This window comes from Trichosurus vulpecula, chromosome 1, assembly GCF_011100635.1.
Source record: "Trichosurus vulpecula isolate mTriVul1 chromosome 1, mTriVul1.pri, whole genome shotgun sequence".
In the NCBI taxonomy this organism is placed as follows: domain Eukaryota; kingdom Metazoa; phylum Chordata; class Mammalia; order Diprotodontia; family Phalangeridae; genus Trichosurus; species Trichosurus vulpecula.
In genome coordinates, this window is record NC_050573.1 from 164110578 (window position 1) to 164137012 (window position 26435).

General features: G+C 36.5%; 1 protein-coding gene across 1 annotated transcript in view; it reads left to right on the forward strand.

Moving 5' to 3' along the window:
* MYLK4 (myosin light chain kinase family member 4) overlaps nt 1-26435 on the forward strand; it is a 147905-nt gene that overhangs the window by 18490 nt on the left and 102980 nt on the right. The window contains exon 2 of the mRNA XM_036740888.1: nt 13257-13527. Within this exon, the coding sequence (XP_036596783.1) occupies nt 13257-13527 (271 nt within the window). The remainder of the gene's footprint in view (nt 1-13256; nt 13528-26435) is intronic.

The following is a 26435-nucleotide window of genomic DNA, read 5'->3' on the forward strand; positions in this document are numbered from 1 at the left end:
AAAAAGTCATTAAACTGTGTATATCCTTTGACCTAGAGATACTGCTACAAGGCCCACACCACAAAGAGATCAAAGAAAGAGGAAAAGGACCCATACCTACCAAAAATTTATAATAATTTTTTTTGTTATAGCAAAGAACTGAAAACTGATGGGGTGCCAATCAATTGGGGAATGGCTAAACAAATGATATTTTAACGAAATGGAATATTATTGCAACAATCTCCTAATTGGTCTTGCTGCCTCAAGTCTCTGCCCATTTCAATACATCCTACATATTGCTGTCAAGGTAATTTTCCTTAAACACAGATCTGACCATGTTGTACCCCTACTCAAAAAATCCCAGCGTCTTTCTATTGACTCTAGCATATAATATAAACTGCTTTTAAATCCATATACAACCTGCCCCCATCTTATCTTTCCAACTTTATTGGTGTGATCTAGCAAAATTGACCTCTCTGTTCCTCACATGTCGTTCCATGCCTTTGTATCCACCACTCCTCGTGCCTAGAATGCATTTTTTTCCTTACCTCCGTCTCAGAGTTCCTCTGTCCTTCAAAGATTCAACTCAGGGGGTACTGTTTGCCTTTCCTGATTTCCCCAACTACTAGAGGGCCTTCTTTAAAATTATCTTGCATTTAACCATATTGTACATATTGGTATTTATAAACTTTATATTTATGCTGTGTAGTTTTTGCATACTTGTTTTCTCCCCCCATGAAAATGTAATCTCCTTGAATGTAAGGGTTATTTCATTATTTATCCTTGTATTTCCAGAGCCTAGCAGAGTGTCTGGCACATAGTCAGTACTTCATAAGTAATTGATTATTGGACCTGTAAAAAATAATGAAATGGAACAGTTTTAGAGAAACCTGGAAAGAATTGTATGAACTGGTACGTAGTAAAGTGAGTAAAACTGTGAGAACAAAGACTTATGAATTCTGATCAGTACAATGACCAATCATGATTCCAGAGAACTTATGATGAAGCATGCTCCCCATCTATTGACAGAGAAGTGATGGGTCCAAGCTACAGAATAAGACATCCATTTTCAGACATAACCAGTGTAGGAATTTGTGTTGCTTGGCTAGTCATATTTGTTACAAGGGCATTATTTTTCCTTTCCCCATTTTTCCTAGCAATGGTAGGGCTTGATGAAAGGGATGAAAGTTTTAGATAGATTAGCCAGAAAAAAAGAAAAAGAAAAAGTCATGAGCATTTTCAATACCCTGAAGAGAATAGAAAGAAGTCCAGAAAGAAATACAGCTAAGTAGGGCAGCTTGGAAAGTTATATACTGAATTTATTATATATTTAAAAGAAAAGTAAGCTATACATAATAAAGATAAGCAGTTTCATATATAGTCTTCATTTATAATATGTGTACAGAAGTGTCCATTTTATTTGATGTTTGTTAAGTTCAGAATTTAAAAAAGAAAAAAAATAAAATTGGGCAAGGAAAATTTTTCAGAAATCTTCCCAAGTAAATACAACAGCTATTAATGACTACAAAAAAACAGCTGGAGGTTTACATTAGAGTGAGAAAATGAATTTCCTCCTTTCTACCTTTAGTTCTCTGATTTATTAATTGGGGTTTTGCAGATAGGATATCAAAGTCTATTCTAAAATTTGAACATATGGTTTATTCAATTATTTGTTAATAAAATCTGCAGGACTTTTTTTTCTCTAAGGATGACTTAGACATGTTATTTCTCCTCTTCCCCCAAGTGGGCAAACTCAATAACCTATCACAAAGCATCTGTTTACATGTTGCACTAAAGTACATTAGATAGATAATAAATAGAAGAATTTTTCAGCCACTGTGAAGGTTAAAAAAACTAAGCTTTGTTCAAAATTTCTGGATGAGATTACTTTAAGATTGCTGTTTCTACCCCCTCTTTCCCATTCCTGGCCTTTTTTGCCCTTCTATTATATTTTTAGTTTTGACTAGTCACAATTTAGCAACTGGTTCATTGACACTTGAAAGTTTCAAGGGTCTAATGTCAAACTGACTTGTAAACAAGCCTGAACACTGTAATACTACCAGCCTCCATGCTCAAATTATCTAGTCTGCAGGCAAGACACGTGAAATAGAAATCAGTCAGAGGCAATCATTTCTTTTTATATTAGACACAAAACCTATCAGTGAAATAGCATTTAAATTAAGGAAAGAAGACACAACTTTACCAAGTCTTCCCCTTCTCACTGCTTCTCTTTCAATTTTTTTCTGCTTGTGTCCCCCATGACCTGGATTTGTGGGGAAGGATTTTTATCTCCTTGGCTTACAACACTGGTGACTTGGACCAACTCTCCACAAGCTCTTCAGAAGTGATTTTTGCTTTATTTTTTTTGTGGAGAGATTTGCGAGTAGTAAAATAAATGAAACAATTCTGTGCTCCAGAGTAAAATCTCTAGCTTCCTTCAAAACACAACTCAGGAGCCACTTCCTACATAAAGGCTTTCAGGACTGCCTTAGTTATCACTCTCATTCTTGAAATGATTTTGCCTGTGTTTATTGATTTGCATACCCCACTCCCTACTCCCAGGAAAATGGAAGCCCTCAGAGGCCGGAGATTGTTTCATTTTTTTTTTTTTTGTTTCTGTATCTTAAGTGCCTAGCTCAATGCTTAGTATTAGTAGGCTCTTATTACCTGTTGAATTAAGTTGAAAAGCAGCAGCATCTATTTTAGCATTAGGTAACAGTGTGCCATACTGTCTTTACACACATGCACCGGGTAGATGAGTAGAGTTCCAATCCTAATTGTTCTGATGACATTATGCGTAAAGAGAATATTTATGCTACTGAAATCCATCCTGACTTGGGCCCAACTCCAGGAGATACAGCTGTTGACAGAGAAATGCCTCTTTTTTTTTTCTCAGAATTTCTCTTTGACAGAAGAAACTTTTACAGTTACATATTGTAATATTGGTAAACTGTACCTGAATAGAATCTTAAATCCTATGGAATTGCTAGTATTTTGTAGAGCTGGACTTATAATGAATAGAACACTGTCCTTGATATCAGGAGATCTGGGTGTGACTCAGTTCTGCCACTTTCTGGCCCTAGGAAAGCCTCTTTGAGCCTCAGTTTTCTCATCTGCAAAATGAGGTAATAATCTCTGCCCTCTATACCTCCCAGAGTTTTTGTTAAGATCAAATGAGGTCATGTTGACATGTTTTATAAACTTTACTCTGAAGATTTCATTTTGAAGGAATTTCAATTATACTATCTAAGGCTAGTGACATTTTCACCAAAATTGAGCCATGGGATATTTTTGGAACCTGAACTCTATTGACAAAGGCCCCAAATGCAAATCCCCAACCTTTGGGGTAGGGAATATTCTCAGAATAAAGGAAGATAAGGAAATTCTGATCAAAATGAGGAAATCAAACCTATTTTCATTCTCCCAATTGCTTTATGTAATAAGTATTTTAACATATATCTAACCAAGAGGAACCATGGCTGGCTTACAAAGGCTGAGGCAATGTGTATTCTCAGTTCTTTAATCAGGCATATGGACCAAATTCTGTACTGAGGAGCCGGTCTCTAATAAGAGATGTTAAGCTCCTTTTTCTCATACTTCTTAAGATTCTCCTACTCTATTACCTCAGAGAGAAATTCACTTATGGCTTAGGTTATACCTCATGTCCAGGATTTCCTCAAAAAGGATGGGGAAGAGAATAAAAATGTATTCAATGTACAATAGGAATTAAGCATGGTTATTTATTCTTATGCATAAAAGAAATGCTAAACATGAAAGACTTGTAGAGGCACTAACAATCCACTATATTGTAGATTCTGGCATAGAATAGTTCTGGATTTGCAGTTTAGTAAGTGGAAGTACAATCTACAAGAGAGGGACAACATGTCAAAGAAAAACTATTAGTCTTAATATTATACTCTTTGATTTAGCCTCATCTGCCAGAAGCAATTTTATTTAACGTAATAATAGCAATAAAATAATAATAAATAACATTTATATAGTACCTTCTGTATTCTAGGCACTCCACAATATTAGCTCATTTGATCCTGACAACAGTCCTGGGAAGTAGATGCTATTATTATCATCTCAAAAATAATCGCTATCATTAATTAATAACAATTAAAATGTTAATATATTTTACAGATGAGGCAACAAGCAAAAAGAAGTTAAGTGACTTGCCCAGGGTCCCAGAGCTAGTAAGTGGCTAAGGTTGGATTTAAACTTAGATTTCCCTGATTCCAGGACCAGCACTATCCACAGCACTACCTAATCTGTATCTAAGCTATGTCTAATATGAAAAGAGAGATGTCCAAACTGATACAGTTCCTCATGTGCTCCAAAATGACTGTGCCTCAAGACAATTTCAGATAATATTTATAGGAAACTTGAACAAGGAAAAAGATATCTTAAAACAGAGTAGGTTAATATTATAGAATTATTGAGTAACCACATCATCGTTCCATTCTCCCCCAGGTCTCTCAATCATGGAGTTAAACTTGGTCTCTTCCATTGATATCTTAATCTTTTATCAATGCAGAATGGTAGGTGCTGGTCACAATCACTTCAGGAGAATGGGGAGGCAATAATAGGAGTAAGTAGGAGTATTATCATTAATCGATTTATCTAATATACTGACATGTTACTCACCTTGCCAAAGAACTTTCTCCCAAGAGTCTGGAAAGGCCTTAGAGAAAAATGTTATTTCTTAGTATTTTCAGTTTTACTGTGAATGAGGTTTAAAATGTGTTTCCTCAGTAGTATCATGTAAAGGGCATTGGAGTAGGTATCAGGAGACTGGGGTTAAAAAAGGGTGTGTTTTTATCCACTGGGGAATGGCTAAACAAATTACAGTATATGAATGCAATGGAATATTATTGTGTTGTAAGAAATGACAAAAGGGACGGATTCAGAGAAACTTATATGAGCTGATGCAGAGTGAAGTGGAAAAAACCAAAACAACCCAAGAGATTCTAATGGGGAAGACAACATGTAAATAATTAGGTTAAAATAAGTAGAATCAGCAAGTATTTATATAGTGCTTTAAGGTTTGCAAAGCCCTTTGCATCTGTGACCACATTTGATCCTCACAACAGCTTTGTGAGGTAGGAATATAATTATCTTCATTTTACAGATTAGGAAACTGAGGCTGGGAGAGATTAAGTGACTTGTCTAAGATCATACAGCTAGGAAATGTCCGGTTGGGATTTGAATTCAGGTATTCCTGATTCCAAGTCCAACACTCTATCCACTTTACAAGAGATATGTATGTGTCTATATACATATGCATATATATTATATACATATAAATGTATGTATGTTGTTGTCTGTCCTTCCTTTCTAAGAGGACCGATAACATCACAAATCACAGGGTGATGTCTTGATTTGGAAATGAATTGGATTTAAGTGAGGCAGAACTGTGCAGTCATAAGCTTTACTGTCTTCCTGAGTCATCAAAGTCCAGTGGCAAGACAAAAAGTCAGGATTGCTGGTGTTGGCCAGGAATGCAGTGGATGACCTTGGCATCTTTGACTTCTGACCAAGCTCTAAGTGCTCCATAGCACCTGCTTCAGCTGCCTTCATGGCCATTGGAACAAATTGTTCTGATCTGCTGTAATATTAATTAAGGTGGGACCTTTTTACTGTTTTAGAATGCTCAATTAATTGTCTTTGATTGAGCCTTACTAGGTGCAAAGCCCAGGCCTAAACCCCTGTTTACTAGGTACTAAGCCCATGTGGGCATGAAGCCCCCAGGGCCCTAAGGGGAGTTACTAAGACCAGAGTGCCTAAGTTCTGGTTGCTCAGATGACATTTGATGACATCCAAAAACTGTATAAAAAGAGAGAACAGAGCTATCTGCTTGAGGCTCTCACTCCTGGAGGAGTGTTGGCATGTGGGACTCTGGGCAGCTGCTCTGAGAGCCTCCTGGCTTGTCAACTCAGATGTTGATGGTTTCTTGGTAACTATGAATTGTGATCTGGTCTGTTTATACTGTGTATGTTTGTAATTTGTTTGTATTTGCTCTGAAGTTCAGGTTGCTGGTTTTTCCTCCTGAACAAAGTGAGTTTATATGTATATGTCAGATTAAAGTAAGATTGTTAACCCCTTAACATTGCTTTTCTTAGTAAAGCAGATCAAAAGAACTTGTGCTGGCAGCATTCTTGTTGTTGGGCTTGTATTGGTCTTTCACCTCCACAGCAGTTGCTAGCCGAATTGTTGCAACATCTGCTCATTCTGCCAAGGGAAGTCTTCATATGTTGCCCCCTTACTCACCAGTGGGTTTGAGGCTTGTTGTTACCCTCAGCATAGTTTGGCCCATCTGCTAGATAGTTTATTGGGGTGTGGCCACTATGCATGCTACAGCTTCCTGGAGCCACAGGTAAGAGTTGGGTGAAGGTGGACACCAAAGGTGGATGAGCAGCCCTGCACAGGGCTTGGCAAGCCCTCATACCAGAGATGCTAGTCCTCACTGGATACCCCTACACTGTGTGTGTGTGTGTGTGTGTGTGTGTGGGTGTGGGTGTGGGTGTGGGTGTGGGTGTGTAAAGAGAGAGAGAATAGATGAATAATGAAAAAAAATTAATAGGGTTTTATAATGAGCATTTTTCAAAATTCAATTCATCCTCATCTGGATCCAGGGCCATATCTATTTGCATTGCCTGCGTGAAATATAGATATTGGTAAATCCATTTAATCTATATCATTTTAAAAAATGTTTGAGGACACTAATAGCCAATGACCCTCATACCTATCTTCTGATCACTATTAAGTATTTTTTTTTCATTTTTTCAAATATAATGTTTTTTAAAAAACTTTCCATATTCCCAGCAAAATGCTAAGAGATTTGTATGAAACTGTGACCTCCATGTCATACTGTAATCTAAGCCTCAAAGCCTATTTGTATGAGGACTATCTTCAGTGGTTGAGATTGATTGCTTGATTCTCTACACCTGTGTGAGGGGAGTAGTTGGTGAAAGGGGGGGGTGCTGCTGAAAGAGATCCTGGTCTTCTGGATTCTGACCTCAAAATACAAGACTTCAACCTGAAGGGAGAGAAAGACTCCAGAAGAAGATATATATATATATATATTTTTTTTTTTTTCTGAGTAAATGAGCTTGTTTGCTACATGTGTTTATTGTGAAACTCACATCTCGTGGGTAGGGAGTTGAACTTTGGCTATATAGCTTGGGGGTCTTCTTTCCTCATTGACAAATAGCCATCAGGAATGCAGCAAGAATCTAACAATTATTTTCCCTAGACTACAAATATTTAAGGGAGCAGATAGATGTATTTCTAGCCTTGTACACTCTCTCTCTGAGGAAAGAAGAGTGGCCAGCTTCTGAACACAATTTTCTGCTTCCCCTACTTCCCCTTGGAGAATGGTAGGGGGAGAAAACTCCAGAGATAGCAATTCATGGCTCCCTGTGAGCCACATCTATAGAAACTCATGTGGACACAAATAACCTACATGGGCAAAACACCCTACCCACACATACTGCCTACAATATTATTTGCATTTTTAAAAAACAATAAATAATAAATTCCAAACATTACTTTCAAAACTACCCTATGTGTCCGTGCTTCCTTTTAAATTTCTTTCTTATCTCTTCTGTGTATTTAAAAATATATTTCAGTGGCCCTCTTTTTTGGCATCACTGTGGCTGACTCTCCTCCTCTTCCCCATTTAAAAACCAAGAAAAAGGAGGAAAAACCCCCCACCCTTGTAGCATATAAGCACCATTATGCAAAATGAATCTATATGTTGGCAATGTCCCAAAATGTCTCTACACCTTGAGTCCTTTACTACTTCGGTCCTTTGGATACTTGGTTGGTCACTGCATTGAGATCACAGTTCTTAAGTCTCAAGAGTATTTTCTTTACAATATTGTTGTCCTTGTACTTGTGGCTCTGCTTCCTTCAATATGCATAAATATATGCATAAATCCATATTCCCCAGGATGCTCTGAAATAATCTCTTTTGTCATTTTTCCATTACATTCATATAGCACAATGTGTTCAACTATGAATAGTGGGTACCCCCTTAGAGTCTGGTTCTTTACTTTTTTTTGCCTTTAGGAGCAGGAATTTTGTTTTGCTTATGGCAATTATCTCCTGGTAATTAGCCTCCCTCTTAACTCTCACCTTCTTTCCTGGCTTGTTTCCCTATTAAGTTTGATATATTTCTACACAGAGCTAGCTATTTGTGTTCAACCTTTATTCCTACCAGCTCTTCCTCCATGTTTGTATACTCTTTTTATATACTCCAACTATGAGAAATGACAAGTTCCACCCCCTTCTTCCTCCTTTTACACTACTAAAACTAGTGTATTACTTTGACCCTCCCTTCTCATTCTCCTCTTAAAATCTTTCTCCCCCTTATCCCCACCTTGCTCTTCTCATTTAACTCATTCTATACGCTTTGAAGCCATTAGAGTTGTGAAGGGACATATGTTTTTTCTCTTCTATTAAAATATTAGTACTCTGTCATTAAACAACCCTTTCCAATTGCTCAAAAGTGTTTACCTTTTTTGGTTTCTTTTGAGTCTTGTACTTGTATTTCAAAGTTCCTATTTATCTGTTGTTATCCTTGCAACATAATTGCTTGAAAATCTTCTATTCCATTAAAAATACATTTTTTCCCCTTTAGGATTATACTCAGCTTTGCAGAATAAGTTATTTTTGGTTGAAAGCCTTTATGTTTTGCCTTCTGGAATATCATATTCCAAGATCTTCTTTCCTTTCAAGCAGAAGCAGCCAGGTCATGTGTAGTCCTAACTGTGGTTTGTTGGTACTTGTAGTGCTTCTTTCTGGATGTTTATAGTATTCTTTCTTTGACATAGGAGCTCTGGATTTTGGCAATGATGCAAGAGTATTTTTTCCTTTAGGGTTTTTTTTCAGGAAGTGATCAGTGGATTTTATCTTTACTTTCCCTTTTTGGATGAAATATATCTGTGAAGTTTCATGTATGATTTCTTAAATATAGTATCCATATTTGTTTTTTAATTCACAGTTTTCAGGAAGTTCAAAAATTCTTAAATTCTCTTGGTACCTTGTTTTCTAGGTCAGTTATTTTTTATATCAGATATGTGATTTTTAAATCTTTGATTATCTAATATTTCTGTTTCATAGATTCATTGATTTTTCTTTGGTCTGATCTAGTTTTTGTGGAGTTTGTTATTTAGGTTAGGTTTATCACTTTCTCTTCTGAGCTATTTTTTCTCCTCCCAAGTCTTTTCTCTACCAATTTTATTTTATGTTTTAAATCTCTTGCTTAATTTCTCCTAGATGTCAATGCAGTCCTGATGGAAAACACATTTTCCTTCCTTTGAGTCTTTGCTTACAGTCTTAGCATTACACCCTTCTATGTTGGATTTTTGTGCATCGCTGGAATTGTAATCATATTTTTTTTATTCTTTGGTTTCTGTATAGTGGTGGTTTTTTCCTAATATTTTTTTCATCTTTCTAGCTTCAGTTTCTGAACTGGGACTTTGTACCATGGCCTGCTTCTGCTTCTTGCTGTGCTTGTAGGTAGGATGACTGGGCCTACTTTCCCTTGCTGTGGGTTTTCTGAGTTCTTATACTGACCTCCACCTTCTGGGCCACCCTTACCCACCTCTTTGAGGTTTAGAGTGCTATATCTTCAGGGCCTTCAATGGCATCTCTTCTTGGCCTTTCCCAGGTCAAGGATCAAGGATGTGCATTTCTGAGTACTGCCATGGTACTGGTTGCTGGCCCTCCCCCAGGTCTTTCAAGGTCTACTTCCATGGGTTACTGACCTCTCTTGGGCTTTGTGACTACCCTGAGTCTTTATCCAGGGAGCTTTACTTCTCACTGCCTCCAGACATAGAGCCTTGCAGTGTTCACTGGCTTATTTCTGTTTGCTCTGGGAAGGCATTGTATAGGGAAACAAATATTAGTTGTAGAATCATTAATACCTAGATTCGAATGATGTCTTGGATATTTATTAGCTCTGTGACCATGGGTGAGTAACTTGCCACTTTTCTCATTTGTAAAATGGGGATAATAATACCAGAAATACCAACCTCAGACAGCCATTGTGAGACCCAAATGAAACAGTATATGTTAAATGCTCTATAAAAGTTACTACGATTATTGTTCCATACCATAGCATGACATGGCACTATGCATTATATCACTTAGTGCCTTATAAGCTCATCTGTTCTGAGGTGGAAGTGACTTTAGATGTTATCCAATCCAAGAGATTACATGATACAAGGTCATACAAGTAGTAAGTTGAGTTCATTTTGAAATGCAGGGCCTGGCTTCAGCTCTAGTGCTTTCCACTGATTCATGCTGTCCATGTTACAATTAGATTATTAGCTACCCAAGGCTGGGGACCTTGTTGTACTCATTGTATAGCACATGGTAGATATTATATATCTATATCTATATCCATCCATCTATCTGTCTGTCTGTCTATCTAGCTATATTTCATTAGGGTTGTGAGGGAAAGGGAAAATGCTTTTCTATAGAGTCTATTATCTGCCAGGTATAACACTAGGCACTTTTTTTTCTTTTTTACAAATATCTAATATAGGATGTTAGATCTGAAAAGGTCCTTAAAGATGAACTAATCCAGCCTCAAGAATTAAAAATAAGGAAAATCAGACCCAGAGATTTGCTCTAGACTCACAGCACACAGCTAGTTAATGCTGTAGAATAATGTTATGTGGCTGTGAATAATGGAATGCCACAATCTCTGAAGAATCTAAATTGTAGGTGATTTAAAGGGCAAAAGAAAGGTATGCAATAAGCATGTTAATAAAACAAGGATTGCATAGAAGCAGTATATAAGATATTATCAAGGAAATATATGGAAGTAGGCTGTTCATGATTCGAGTTTGAGAAATGTTAAAGGATCTAGAGAAAGGCCTCCAGGGCATCTGTGGAAGACTGATGGGGGGGCCCACAGGAGAAGGTTAGAATGGATTGTAATCTTTACAATTTGAGATCTTCCCCATGGTGGTGAGATAATATATATATATAGCTTTGATAGGTATGGCCATAACATATCTAGGCTCTCCTCTAGGGAAGAATTAGTACTATTGCAGAAAATGAGGGAAGATAAAAAAATTTCTTGATATTGCTTGTTCAGGCAAAGAAGATTTGTAAAAATGAGCTCCTACCTTTTATAGGCATCTAAATGCCTCTTCGCATTAGAATGTAGATCTATTGGCAATTCTGGTTAAATCCTTTGAATTCTCTTAGTAAATGGCTTTAAGGTCTGATGATCCTAAAATATAAAATTGCTTAAGCATTCTTGTCCCCAGTTCTCAACACCATGGGAAAAATAAGATTATTCTCTTGCATTGAAGTCAGACAAGATAACTTAGCAGTCATAATTGTGATGCAATACAGATGTGAGTTCCTTGAGGTCAGAAACGGTTTTGTTTTCATCATTGGCCAGCATTGATCATATTAGATGCTTAAGACATGATTGTTGATTCATTGGTTGGAATCAGCAAGAGGATATTTTTTTAAGTAGGGAACCACAAATACTTGGATATTCACTTACTTGAAGGAAGATGGAGGAAGGTGGGGCTGAACTAAATCATTTTTCTTAACATTCTCTCCAGCTTTATGAGTCTGTGATTTCCACTCTTGGCCATTGTTGTTGTAGAAGGACCCTTTGCCTATTAGTAGTTTTGTTGGGTAGCTGTGTCCTACTCCAACAGAGAGGAGGAGAGAACAGGAGAAGGTGATATTTCATCCAATGGTCCTATTTCATCCTCTCCTTACCTGACCTCCTTGAAAAGGCTGGAGTCTAAAATTAAAAATCTTCCCCATCTGACTAACTGTGTAACAGCTGAGCAATATGAGATCAAGGGCCATATTAGTTAAACAGGAGCTCAAAATGACATTATAGAGAAAGGGCACGTCCATTCAGAGAAGGCAGTGTACTCCAGAGAAGGTTACAGAAGGTTTTTTGAGTGACAATGATGACTTTCACCCCATGAGTTCCCTAATGAGGTTGAATTCTTCACTTCCCTTTTCCTGTGGAACTAGTTATTACTCTACCCCTGCAATGATGCTAACACGGGAATTCCCTCATGTTTGTGGTAATTACAGTATGTAAATTGTTTGTTTTTATCTCACACCTTAGAATGAATGTCTCTTTCTCTCTTTATTTTGACTTGGATAAGTTCTTCCTATCATCAGTTCTGTGTTAAATGTTTGCTGTTAGTTTGCAATACCAAAAAGGTCTCTAATTTTGCTAGCCATTCCTTTGTGGGAGAAATATATGTTGTGTTTTCTTTGATTCAAACTGGAGCACCAAATGCATTTGAATAGAATATGTCAATCAAAATCAACCTCGGAAATAGATATGGGTCTATCTACCTAGGGTAAGTAGAGAGGAATACTAAGTGTACGTTTTATGTATAAAGTTCTGGCTAGTGATATTCGGAAATTTTTGAGTAAAAATTCAAGTGCTTTGTGACTAATTAGAGTTGTATAGAATTTCATTACTCAAATTCTGTGGAAATGAGGGGTAGGTACTTTTTGCTGTATAGTTATTATATAAAGAAGCAAGACCAAATTCCATCTAGCACAATTATGGCTAGGTAAGTGACTGAGAAAAGAGTGATTTTTAAATGAAAATACCCAACAGAGGGCCTCAGAATTTAGCCATGAAAATGCATCTCATATTAAAATATATATTTTATATATTAACCACATATAATGTCCAGGAAACATTAGGAATGCTATATATATCATGTGATAAAAACACAATTTAAAAAGGGTTTCTCAATAATCTTTACTGAGATTGCTGATGTCTTTTCTTTGTGTCTACAAAGGACAAACTGTCTGGGCCTCAGTTTCCTCTTATAAAATGAAGGGGTTGGAGTAAATGATTATTAAGGTCCCTATAGTATTAAATTTGTAATTCTCTATCCTACATTTTTATACTTCATTATGTAGATTTTTAAAAAATGGTTTTGGTTAAAAAAAACAGACAAAAACCTATCTTTTACAGTTATATGGGTTGTTTGATACTCACTTGCTATTTAAAATAATAAAAAATGAAGTCATTGAACAAAATTTAGGGTTACTCCTTGGGTTTTTGTTTTTGTGGAAAAACGGAAAATGCTATTTCTTAATACTGGATTGTGATGTCATCATTTGTCCCCATGACCACTAACTTATTCTTTCCAGCCTTAATAGTAGAGTGAATCCTCAACATTGCTCTTAGACTTTGGCTCAAAAAGTAAAATATGAAAAATTACTGATACCTATTTTCTTTTTTCTTTTCATTACAGCCAAGAGGCAGGAGAAATCAAAGGGCGTGACTATGCTATGATTTACAAATCAGAGGTAAAGAGAGATGAAAATCACACTCCAGACAGTAGCTTAATCAGACTCACAAGCAAGATGTTAAAAATGAATAGGCTGGAAGACATAAATGCATGTTATAATAGTAACCTGTTGGAGAAAATGGCTTATTTTCAGTGTGTAGAAAAAGGTGAGACTCTACAGTGTTTTTTGAAGGAAAACACCAATGAACTTGATTCAGGAGCTGAAGAGAATGAGGTAAAATACTTCATTATCCTACTTTGCTCCCCTGAAAGTAATATCAATTACATATTTCACTTCTAATGTATAATATTTTCATTTAACTCATTCATTTAAAATAATAACCATTATCATTTTGTTTTGATATAAAGAGTTAATAAGAATGAAATATTAAATCTCATTTAATTAAAAATTCGAAGTTGGAATAACAGGATTAGGCTTTTGGTAAATTTAGAAATAAGCCTTTGAGACCACCTTGAATTAACAGCTTTTTACAAATTGTAATTAATGCTATTGAATTAGTGAAAGATGAAAAAAGTTATTTTGCATTCATATATTAGAAGAAAAATATTGAAAACAGTGCCTTTCCCCCACTTTCAACCCAAAATTCAAAAAGAGACAGGCAGAAAGGATTTCTGAATTAGATTTTCCTTCTGTGGGGTCTCTCAACTTTTGGTGAAGAGTTGTGAATTGTAATTTCCCTAAAGCCTTGAAACTGCATGGAGGTTGAGGGAGGATGGGGAGATAATAAAATTTTTAAGCAGAGTGGGAGCAAGGGGTGCCATTTCTACATAATTATTTCTGCAGGGAATTCTGGGAAATAATAGAGATTGGGCTAGAGAGATAGTGACCATATTTTCTGTACCAAAAAATTGGATCACAGGACTTATAAAGACTGTTCCTTTTGAAATACTTCATTCAAAATACACCTTCTTAAAATATCTCGGTCCTGGAGAATTGGTAAGGAATTTATCTTCCACCTCACTGTAGATAAGGGGTGGGATATAGTATATATTGTGAGATGTGTCTGTTCTATTGGTTGGCTTTGCTTGAATGTTTTTCTTTATTACAAGAAAGGATTCATTGGTGGGAGAGGGAGGGAGTCTTTTTAAGGGCCCATTCTTTAAACAAAAAAGGAGAAAGAAAGAAATTGGGATTTTCCTGGGAAATCTGGGGTGTACCATAGGTATGGAAGAGAAAGGACTTCTACAGGGGGTAACTAGTTTGAACTGCCATCAGATAATCAATCAATCAGCAAGCATTTGTTACGTGTTTACTATGTGCCAGGCACTGAACTAAGCTCTTCAGATACAAAGGAAAAATGAAACAGGTCTCTATACTCAAAAACTCCCATTCTAATGGGAGAGATAACATAGAAATAAATGAATACATACAAGATAAAGATATAGTAGAAACAAGGTGACCTTAAAGGGGAGGCACTAGCATCTAAGGGTCAGAAAAAGGCTTCCTTCAAGAGTTGGCCCTTACCTGAGTCTTAAAGGAAGTTAGACATTCCAAGAAGGCAGAGTAGGTGAGGCTTTGAGATCTACCAGCTGATCCAGATCTACTGGAGGATTCCAGTATTACATAATATTTATTTCTAGATGTTTCGTTTTATACTACTCTTCATCTCCAAAATGAAATGTTTCAGTTCTGGCAATGGCAAAGCAAGGCAACAAGCATTTATTGGGCTCTTACTGCGTGCCAGACACTGTTAAGCACTAGGGATATAAATATATAAGCAAAAAGAAAGATGGTCTCTGCCCTTAAGGACCTTACATTCTAATGGGAGAAGATGAAGCACAAATGGTAAGAGTGGGGGTGGAAGGAAGTTACTGTCATGGGGCCATGACGGTGAAGTCCATAGAGTCAAAACTACAGCTTGGAGAGAAACACAAAGCACATGTATTGAGAACTTTCACTGTACAAAATATTAATGGATTTTTTTGTCCTTTAAAAGAAGAGAAAGCAACTCTCTTTTATACAATCTTAAATCATGAAATGCAGAGACTGTGACCCAGAGTAATCTGTTTGATTAGCAAAGCTAAAGACGAGGGCTTTGTTTTAGCTGTGAAGATATCTCCCCATGGAAGGTACCCATGGATACCACTTTTGAGATGACTGATGACATTTCCTTAAGTGGGGATGTGGAGAGTACCCTTGTCCTGGGTCATGTTTACCTATGGAGGGTGATTAATGGAGACATGGCTATTCTAGATCTGAGATTCATTCATGGAGATGACTTTTAAAAGGGACGTAGGAAGACCAAAGATCAGGGAGGGACTACATACAAAGTTTGGACTCGGGTTCCTGGGGAAGAACAACTACTCTATATAGAACTCCCCAGTGAACCTCTGGATCCCAGAGATGGCAGGTGAGAAGAGGCAGTGGCAGAGGAACCCCCAACCAAAGAATTTTTGGAGGCAGCTTCCTATAAAGTAAAACAACCACCATGTGACCCTAGAGCCAGAAGATGGGCAAGGTACCGAGCTACAATGTGAAGAAGCAAACCTAAACATTTGTCTCCACTATGACTATGAGTTATGTGAACTGTGCAGAGCTAAGAGAAGATTCCTAACTCCAAGTTTGTTTACCTTTGGGGAGATAACCAAAACACTGAAAGCTATAAGTCTTAATGACTACATAGGGCCCTGGGGAAGGAGGACCTGACCAGAATTTGGAAGAGTCAGGGAAGGATGGAGGGAATTGTTTTGACTAATGTAGCTCAATAATTACTTGTCGATTGATGATGTGATTTATAGGCTCAGATAGGAAACTTTTTTGTTATGTACTTTCTTTGGGGTGAAATAAAGATTGTTCAAAATTCCATACATGGAAGGTTGAGGACCTTTTCTGTAGAGCCAATTTCTGTAGAGCCAAATTCTCAGAGTAAACTCTTAGGGGAAATAAACCAAAGACTAATTTGGGGAAAGCATCCTCACGATTGAACACAGTTCATTGAATCTAGGACTTTAGCTGTTGGCCACAAGTTAACCTTCCTTCTCCTCTCAAAATAAATCAAGTTTTTTTTACCTCTCCTACTTTGTCTAGGGTTATATATAAGAGATGGAATACATAATCTAGGATTTATTTCACTGAATTAAGGTATAGCCAATTTAAATTTGGGCCTACAAAATATTGTAGAATTTAGCCTTTGTTTATAAAAGTCCACTTTTAATCCTAGCACCCCAAAAAAGGAACCAATGGGCCTTTGCTAACTATAACTATACTCTAAAGCTACAGAACAATAAGGGTTTCTGTGAAACAGGAAGATTAATTGGCTGTCTTTCTGATAATACTTGCCTGAGAAATAACATTGAGGGGAATAATGAACCAAGCACCGATGAGAAAAAGTTGTCACTTGCTATTATCAAAATGACAATATGTTAGTAAAGTCTTAATTTGGGAGAGGAGAGTTGTTTGAATCTATAATTTACTTGGCATGGGGAACTCCTACTCTGGAAAATTCCTTGCACTAGTGCACAACTTAGGTTGTTGCCTGGAGTACTGAGAAATTAACTTCCTGATGATCCCTTGGCTCTTCTGTGTCAGAGGCAGAATTTGAACCCAGGTCTTTCTGACTCTAAGGCTGGCCTTCTATGCAATACATCATGCAAGTATTGTTGTCTGCATTTTAGAGATGCAGAAACTGAAGCTTGTTTTGTTCTAAGTTGTGTGCGATGCCACTTGACAGGGAAAGCTTAATTTTGAATCTTACTAAAGCATTTAACTACAGTTAAATCAAGAATATTGTATTCCTCTAGATGGCGCCATCTACTGTGCTAAATTTTATGTTTTAAAAAGATGCATTTGTTTTGAAAAGTAAACCTCTTGAATTCCCTTTTCCTCCATTGTGACAGGTTTTTTTCCCCTCTTATCATAGGATCATGGATCAAGAGCTGGTAGGAACATGGGTAGAGATCTGCTTTAAACCCAATATTTTACAGACAGTGAAACTGAGGCCCAGAGAAATTCTGTCACTTGCCCAAGGTTGCACACAGATATCAAGGAGAGGCAGGATTCACACTTAGATCCTCCGACTCCAAGGCTATCTGTCTTTTCACTATATGTTAAAGCCATTGTCTTGAAGAATTGTGCTTCCAGATCAAAGAAATACTAGTCCTATTTGGGTAGTACTTATTTAGTGCTTTACTGTATCCATGATGTCACGGTGTGAGCCCTCCTTCCCCACACATGCAGATAATAGACCTTCCCACTTTCCACCTGGTAAGATTCTTGTCAATTATTTTTCCCATGATCCTACATAGATAAAGAGGAGAAAGGTGGGTATGCTAGCATCGTTCCTTTGAGTGTTTTAATACTTTAGAAGGTATCTATGTAGCAGATGAGCTTCCATACCTCAATCTGACCTTTGGGCTGTTCCATCTTTGTGACTAGTCATCTATATCTTGGTAATTTCTTCTATTGCCATTTCTCGGCAAGTTAATCTACCTACAACCACCATGCATTTTCCTATTATTGTTCGATTCACCTGAAATTTTTGGTTCTTCTCATATCTGTACTGTTTTATGACAGAGTATGGTGGTGAAAAAAAATGAGTTTATGTAGCAATGATCAAGCTGATATCATTTCAAGTGCCTTGTAATTTGTTAAGTGTGATCCAGGTTCATCTTTAATTTAAAGGTATGTTGTCCTATCCATTATCTAACACTTTCTGATGATTTCCTGTAGTAGACAAGATGTGATTGATGGGATTTGAGATGAATTCAATTCCTACCTTCAAGGAGATTATAGTCTACTATTCTCTGAAGAGCTGTGAGACATTGATTTACAATTTAATTCAATAGCTTGATATCCTTCTTTTCGATTCTTATTTCAGTTCATTGTATGTTTGCAATGTCTGTCCGCCATGTGTGTACTGATAAACGAACTCAATTGACTTCCCATCCAAATACATGTCATAATCTGAACAATATTGCAATCTTCATCTACTTTGTTCTTCCAGTGTGGATGCCTAGACTGATTTTCTGAGTAAATGTAGATCTAATTGAGGATTCTTTATGGCATTCCAGAACTTGATGCAGTCAACATAATGCTTTCTTCAAATAGCAGCGTCTGGAGAATATTTCTATAGGAAATCTCTCTAAGATTTTGGATGTTTCCTAGAACAGCTCCCGTGAAATGGCTAAACAACTTTGATGTGTGTGTGTGTGTGTGTGTGTGTGTGTGTGTGTGTGTGTGTGTGTGTATGTGTGTGTTGATAGTTATTTTGGGGTAGTGAAGGTATAGTTCATAGCCCTTGGGCAATGGGCAAGCACCATGTCATGCTCAGCCAAGGTGAGTGGGCTGATCAGTCCTCATCTCTGAGATCTATTTAGTAGTGAAACACTTAGTCCAGAAATAACACTACGTATACATTTATGTGTCTTTAATTCTACTTTTATTCCATGATACCCACAAGGATACACATTTGACAAATGAACAGTAAGGGTGAAACACACATATCCCCTCCCTCACACATTCTAGTTCACCATCCCAGAATCCATGTCTCTTGGGCCTGTGTGGTAAAATGCTCACATGTTCATGAACAGAGGAAGTATAGGTCTAATTGTTCACTTCTATTATATATATACATATATATACATACATATATAAATATATATATACATACATATATATACGCATATTTTGGTGTTCTGGTCCTCATCTTTCAATATCCACTTTGGACTCTAGGATATTATAATTGGTAGGGAGATAAGGCATTTTCTCTTGTTTTCCACTTCTCAGGTCTTTGATTTAGGATTTTGTTTTGTTTTGTTTGTTTTTGCTTTTTAATTGATTATGTATATGCCTCTTAGCATATAGCCTATGCTTTGGCAAAACTACATAGGGACCCTTCTTACATAGGGGCCCTTTCAGGAACATTTCAGAAATATTTCCAAGTAAAAACCCTGCAGATGCATAAATATGAGTGTTTTGTTTTTATTTGTTTTGTTTTTACTAAAGGCAAGAATATCTTGGTAATTGCATCAAATAATGCAAAGCTTTCTTAAGTTGTAGGGTAAAGTGAAGAGTTTCTGTAAACAAGTATGTATAGGAATCCTAAAGGAGAATTACAGGTGAGCTATTCAAGCCTTCCATGACACTTGGCCTGAGCTAACATTTGCCTTTTACAATTAGTCATTACAAAATTTGTGAACCATTAAATAAAGTTATTGCTATGATCTTAACAGTATTGGAATCTTAGAGGATCTTGACATAAGATCAAACAAGGAGACATTATCTGATGGGAACCTTTAAGAATTTGAGTGTGTATGTGTGTGTGTGTGTGTGTGTGTGTGTGTGTGTGTGTGTGTGTGTAGAATCAACAAGCAATATGTACAACAGGAATTGTGTATTATCTGTACTATTTAGTCCATTTTGTGTGAATATGTAGATTGCTGTAGAAAATTATCTATAAAAGACTTTTTTCCATACCCATGCTTTCATCATGAAAACTAGTCAGTCAATAAGTATTTTAAGCACTTTTTATGTATAGGGCACTGGTCAAAGTGCTAGGGATTCAAAGACAAAAACCTGGTCCTTGACATCAACATGCTCACATTCTAATAGTTGGAGAAAACATCTAATTGATTATGTATAAACAAGATATATACAAAGTAGATGTCAGGTGGTGTTGCCAGTAGCTGAGGGAGCCAGGAAAGGCTTCCTGAAGAGGCAGGAATGTGAGCTGAATCTTAAAGGAAGCCAGGGAAGCTGAGAGACGGAGGTGTGAAGGGAAAGCATTCCAGGCCTGGGGGACAACCAATGCAGACACAGAGTCAGGAGTTGGAATGGAGTTGGTGGGGAGGATGGAGTGAGAAGGCTACAAATCATTCTGCTAAAAAGTTTGTAAAGATAAGAAAATAGGTGTAGAGGTGAGTAGTTTCTGCTTGTTCTTATTAGTTTTCATGATTACCATATGCCACCTTTTTCATTCTTTTGGAATCTTCTAGTCTCACAAATATCTGAAAATTGAATCCTGAGGTATTTTTTTTTAAATTTACTTCCAGTGCAGATTTGTTCCAGCAGGATCTCTGAATTTATCTTGACTGTCCGTTTCCACTTCTTTAAATAGCGCATTGGGCATTGAGAGGGTAGAATTCACATATGAGTGTACGAGTAGTGCTTTATCTTCGAGATTTTGTAGGTGTGGATGCTTGCTTCACTGATGCAGTAGCAATCAACTTTGTAGGTTCTCTTTATGAGTTTCTGTGGATGACAAAATCGTCATCCTGCAGCCAAATTGGTGATAGAGCTTCTCTCAGTTTAGCTACTTATATGCCCCTGGGCAAATCATATAAACTCGCTGATCCTTGCTTTCCTAATTTATGACGTGGGGGTAATAATGGCTATACCATCTACATCATCAGGCTATTGTCTGATTGTCTGAGATCCCAGGATCCCATGGTCATAGATTTAGAGGCTTTAGAGGTCATCTAATCCTGCTTCCTCATTTTATAGATGAGGAAACCAAAACTCATAAAGATTAAATGACCTATTAAGGTCATCCAGGGAGTAAGTAGCAGAATGGGGATTTGAACCCAGGTCGTCTGACCCTAAATCCAGTATTTTTAATGCTATTCCATATAAGACTGGTAAATTGATAACACATAAATTTTTTTTTAATTTTCAAGTAACAATTATTTAAAAAAATAATCTGTTCTTCCTTCTATTAAAAAAGAAACATAAAACAAATTCTTCAATACAGAGCTTCATATAATATGACAAAACAAATTCCCACCTTAGTTGTGTCCAAAAATGTATATCTCTTTCTGCATTTTAAGTTCTTCACCTCTGTGTCAGGAGGCAAGTGGTATATTTCATCTTTATGCCTTTGGATCCATTGTTCATCATTGCACTGATCAGAGTTCTAAAGTCCTTCAAAGTTGCTTTTCTCTATAATGTTATCATTGTATAAATTGTTCTCTTAGGTCCGCTCATTTCCTTCTGTATCAGTTCCTAAAGGTCTTCCCACTTTTCTCAGAAATTATCTGCTTCGTCATTTCTTATGGCACAAAAATATTCCATTATATTCAGATACCAAATTTGTTTAGCCATTCCCCAATAGGAAAACACTTTCAAAGTTTCCATTTTTTGGCTGCCATGAAAATATCTACTATAAATATTTTTTTACATGTAGATTTTTTCCCTCTTTCCTTTATTTCTTTGAGGTACAGACATCATAGTGGTGAGATAATGAATATAAAGCCGTTTGCAAAGCTTAAAGTATTATATAATTGTCACTTATTTTATTATTAATATATTATATAATACCATAACATAATTATATATAAATGCATATTTATATATGATAGCATTATAGATTATTTATAATTGTATAATATACAACTGCATTTATCTAGATAAAATTATATATAATTATATATTTATGTGATATAATTACATAATTATATTTAAATAGTTTTATATTATGTATTATTTTATAGTATATATTAAATGATTGTGTGTTCTATTATATTACATATAATACATATAATTGTATATAATTACATATTATATATTTTCTATATAACATATCACATATTATGTATGATACAATATACATATACAGTATAATATACAACACATATTTATATATGATATCGTTATTAGCCTCTGGTGCAGTGATGATTTCGTTCCCTGACCTTTCTGCTCTATTGCTAAATTTAATCAATATTTATAGAGCCATGCAGGTGCATGCTGGGTAAATGTTTAAAACGTATGCACACATACTTTTAATTTTAATCTCTATTGTTAAGACTTTCTTAAGTCTATGCAATCAATAAACCATAAACCAAGCCCTGATTTGTATAGATGGTTTCTGAAGTATAAATGTTCACATAATTTATCAATCTGTAAAGCAAACCAGTTAGAGCTTGCTCCCCCACATACACCTTGGCCTGGATTAAAGCATATATACAGTTTGCTAACTTCTAAATTGCTTTGAAGTTTTCATAGTGCTAGAAAAATCTCTTTAATTATATTATGGGAGAAATATATAGAATGGCTGTGGAAGTGGTTTAAAAGTTAGGAAACAATTTTGATACAGCAAAGGTTTAAAATTTAGGAAGCAATTATAGTTGATTTTGATATAGAGAGGAGGCTCAAGCCATGATACCAGACTAAAGGAATGTAGAGTTAGGTAATTTAATAACTTAGAGTTAGGGAATTTGGATTTTAGTTCTTTGTTGGATTGCTGTGTCTCAGAGTGTCAGTTCTCTCTTTTTAAAGACACAAAATTACTTCCCCCATTGCTGTTGTCCATTAGTTCTCTGTTGCATCCTACTTTGTGACCCCATTTGGCATTGGCTTGGCAGAGATACTGGAGTGGTTTGCCATTTCTTTCTTAAGCTCACTTTACAGATGAGGAAACTGAGGCAAACAGGGTTAAGTAACTTGCCCAGGGTCACACAGCTAGTAAGTGTCTGAGGTCAAATTTGAACTGAGAAAGCTAAGTCTTCCATACTCCAGGCATGGTATTCTATCCTCCACTGTGCCACTTAGCTGCTCCAACTTCCCCCATAAGACTGTCATAAAAAAGAACACAAATACTAGTGATCAGAAAGTTCTAAACAAACTCAAAAGAACAATTGCTACTTCTCAAATAGAGCAAAACTTTTGTTGAGCTGCAGTGACTATATCTAAAGTTTCATGAGATCCAATACATTTGCTGTTACATGGGCAATTAAATGCCTGTCTCTTTCATTTGTAAAAAATATCAAATAACATAATCCAAGTTAACTTTATTTTCTAGAGTAGTATTTCACATATGAAGGTTTTTTCTTTATGTTTTGTTGTTATAGGGTTCCCTTTATGAACATCAATCCTTTTTACATAGAGCTATATAGGATAAAAGTCTACCAGATGTTTCTAACTGGGAAATACAACATAATCATTTGTTTGTTGAAAACACCAGATATGTTTTCTTCCCATTGCATAGAGACTTTTAGAAGAACATTATGACTTAGTGATTGTATATTTATATTTAGGGGACAGTGTGGTATGGTATGGTGGATAGAGTGCTGGATTTGGAGTCTTGAAGACCTGGGTTCAAATCCCCCTTCTGATAGCTATGAGCTGTGTGACCCTGGGCAAATCATTTACCCTTTATTTCCCTCAGTCAGCTCCCTAGAACTTACCTACTAATACCAAGAGTATTTGGACATTATTATGTGGCAACCCATGATTTCACTGGTTGTTAGGAACTCTCAGTGAGGAGAGTGACTCCCTCTACTAAAGCAGATCTGCATCTTGTACAATTTATAGTCTTAGAGAGTTGCATGGTGCACTGAGAGATTAAGTGATTTGTTTGGTTTCACACTATCGATAGAGCAGCTAGGTGGTTAGTTAGAGTGCTGGGCCTGAAGTCAGAAAGTCACATCTTTGCGAGTTTCAAATCAGGCCTTGGACACTTACTAGCTGTGTGACCCTGGGCAAGTTACTTAACCCTGTTTGCCTCAGTTTCCTCATCTGTAAAATGAGCTGAAGAAAGAAATGGCAAACCACTCCAGTATCTTTGGCAAAAAAACCCCAAAATGGCGTCATGAAGAGTTGGACACGACTGAACAGCAACAACACACTATCAATATTTGTCAATAAGGCAAGACTTGGAGCATACAGACACACAAACTTATGAACCATATTCTGTGTCTTTTTAGGATTTTGTAATATTTTTTGCAATGTTAGATGTTTTCTAAACATAGACTTAAAGAAGGTTTGGAATGCCACCGTTTTGTACAAGGAAACTTGGAGCTCTCAACAAGACAGTAAAGCAAGTCCATTTTATTGAGATACAAAATGAATGGCAGTCAGGGAGAATGATGGAAATAGTTCAGGTCCATTGTGCCCGTCAGGGTGAAATTGGGCACCTCACCCCCTAGGGTCCTGGAGGAAATGAGGCACTCTCTCCCCATGAGTAAAATCTGTTGGCTTTTTGGGGAAGGTTGTTGTTTGGTTCTAACAGGACCAGGCAATGGGGAGAGAGAATCCTGGAACTGGGGACTGGTGCTGATTCATGTGGGTGAGGAATGGGAGAATCCCAAGTGGAATGGAGGCTAATTGGGATTCAAAGCCCCTATTGGTGGGAAAGCAGCTTTAGCACTTTTAGAGTTAGTTGTACTCAGACAGGGTGACTTAGGACAACTTTAAACTTTCCCTTAGCTTCTTCATTTAGAGATTTGGGGAGACTGCTTTCCAGATGTAAATGGTAATTTCATCTCTTGGTATTCACATCTTAGAACAGAAAAAATAAATTTAGGACTCAACTGGACCTGGCGATTCTCCTTTTCCAGCCTCAGGGTTTCAATTTTTGCTTTTGTTAAAAAAAGTGATAATGTTGGGCCTCTAAAACTTAACTTCTAAGGCCCTTTTAAGCTTGTAGTCCTATGATTCTTTTCTTGGATCCATTACTGATTCACCAAAATATTCCATATTGTTTACAGAGCTTGGAATGCTTAGTAAACACACATCCTTTTGCAAATGGGTATTTCATAAATGGTTGTGATGATACTTTAATACTTGAAAAGAGCAATTAATACATCAGTGTAGGCTTTCATTCCACTAATGCAGATTGCAACCCTCTTTTTTTGTTTTATTTTGTTTTTAGCTTTTATAATTTTATTTTTCCCCAGTTACATGTAGAAACAAATTTTAACATTCATTTTTAAAACTTTGAGTTCCAAATTCTCTCCCTTCCCTCCTCTATCCCCACCCTCATTGAGAAGGCAAGCAATTCAATATAGGTTATACATGTGTAGTCATGTAAAACATATCCATAATAGTCATATTGTGATAGAAAACATAGGCAAAAAAGAAAAAAAAATCAAGAAGAATAAAGAAAGTTTAAAAAAAGTATGCTTCAATCTGTATTCAGATACCATCAGTTCTTTCTGTGGGGATAGATAGCATTTTTTAAAATAAGTCCTTCAGAGTTATCATTGTATTTCTGCAAATAGCTAAGTCATTTACACCTAATCATCTTTCAATATTGCTGTTGCTTTGTACACAGCATATTTCATTTTGCATCAGCCCATGCAAGTCTTTCTAGGTTTTTCTGAGAGCATCCTGCTCATCATTTCTTATAGTACAATAGTATTCCATCATAATCATACATTACAACTTGTTCAGCCATTCCCCAAGTGATGGGCCTAACCTCAGCTTCTAATCCTTTGCCCCCAGAAAAAAGCTGTTATAAATGTTTTTGTACATAGAGGTCCTTTTCCTTTTTGTTTTTTTTTTAATCTCTTTTGTGATACTTAGTGGTGGTATTGCTAGGTCAAAGGGTAGACATGGTTTTATAGCCCTTTGGGCATAGTTCCAAATAGATTGCAAATCTTCTACACCTGAGTAGAGTCTTCATGAATTGTGATGGCTAAACAAACAAACCAACCACCCAGTGACCACCCTTTGGGTGATGAGCTTCTTGGAATTTAACTGAGCTGGTTGTGGAAGAACAAATATATAGTTGAAGCTAGGCCTGTACTAGAAGTCTTTGCAGCTTAGTTGGATCTGACAGAACTTATATTCCACTGTGGAGGGAGAGATTAGTGATCATATTGGAAAAGACTCTTTTTCTCTGCGGTTTCCACAGGAAGGTGTAGGAGGATGGACAGAAAACCTTGGCTTATGGCTTCTGGTCAGGGCTCTCCTGAAAGCTAACTTCAGTTTGTAGTGGAAAATTTTCAAGTTTTAATGTTAGTTACTGTACCACCTGTGGGTTAAAATCTAAACTTCTGGTTTTGTAGTTTTCTACATGATCAAACAGAAATTCAACCATATCCCTGTGAAGAAAGTTTGCCTTTTTATATGGAGGGTTTCCTCATCCCCTGCTATTTCACACTTTGGTGTCTGGCCCAGTCTCATACCTCAATTTGAATGAAAAAAACGTAGTCATATTTATAGAAAATTATGATTTCTGAATGAAGTTCCCAGTGAAGGAAAATAAGGAAACCACTGATTGCCGTACTCCAGCCCCTTTGCCTCCTCCACTCCCATCATGCTGTTGAAGAGAGAGACTATTAAAGGAATATTAAATACTTTAAAGAGAGTAACCAAGTTGGGTTCAAATATAGCAGGAGTTTCTGGTAACCTATGCTTACTGCCTCTGTTTCCTGAACAATTAAGCCTTTGAATCTTTAACCTGG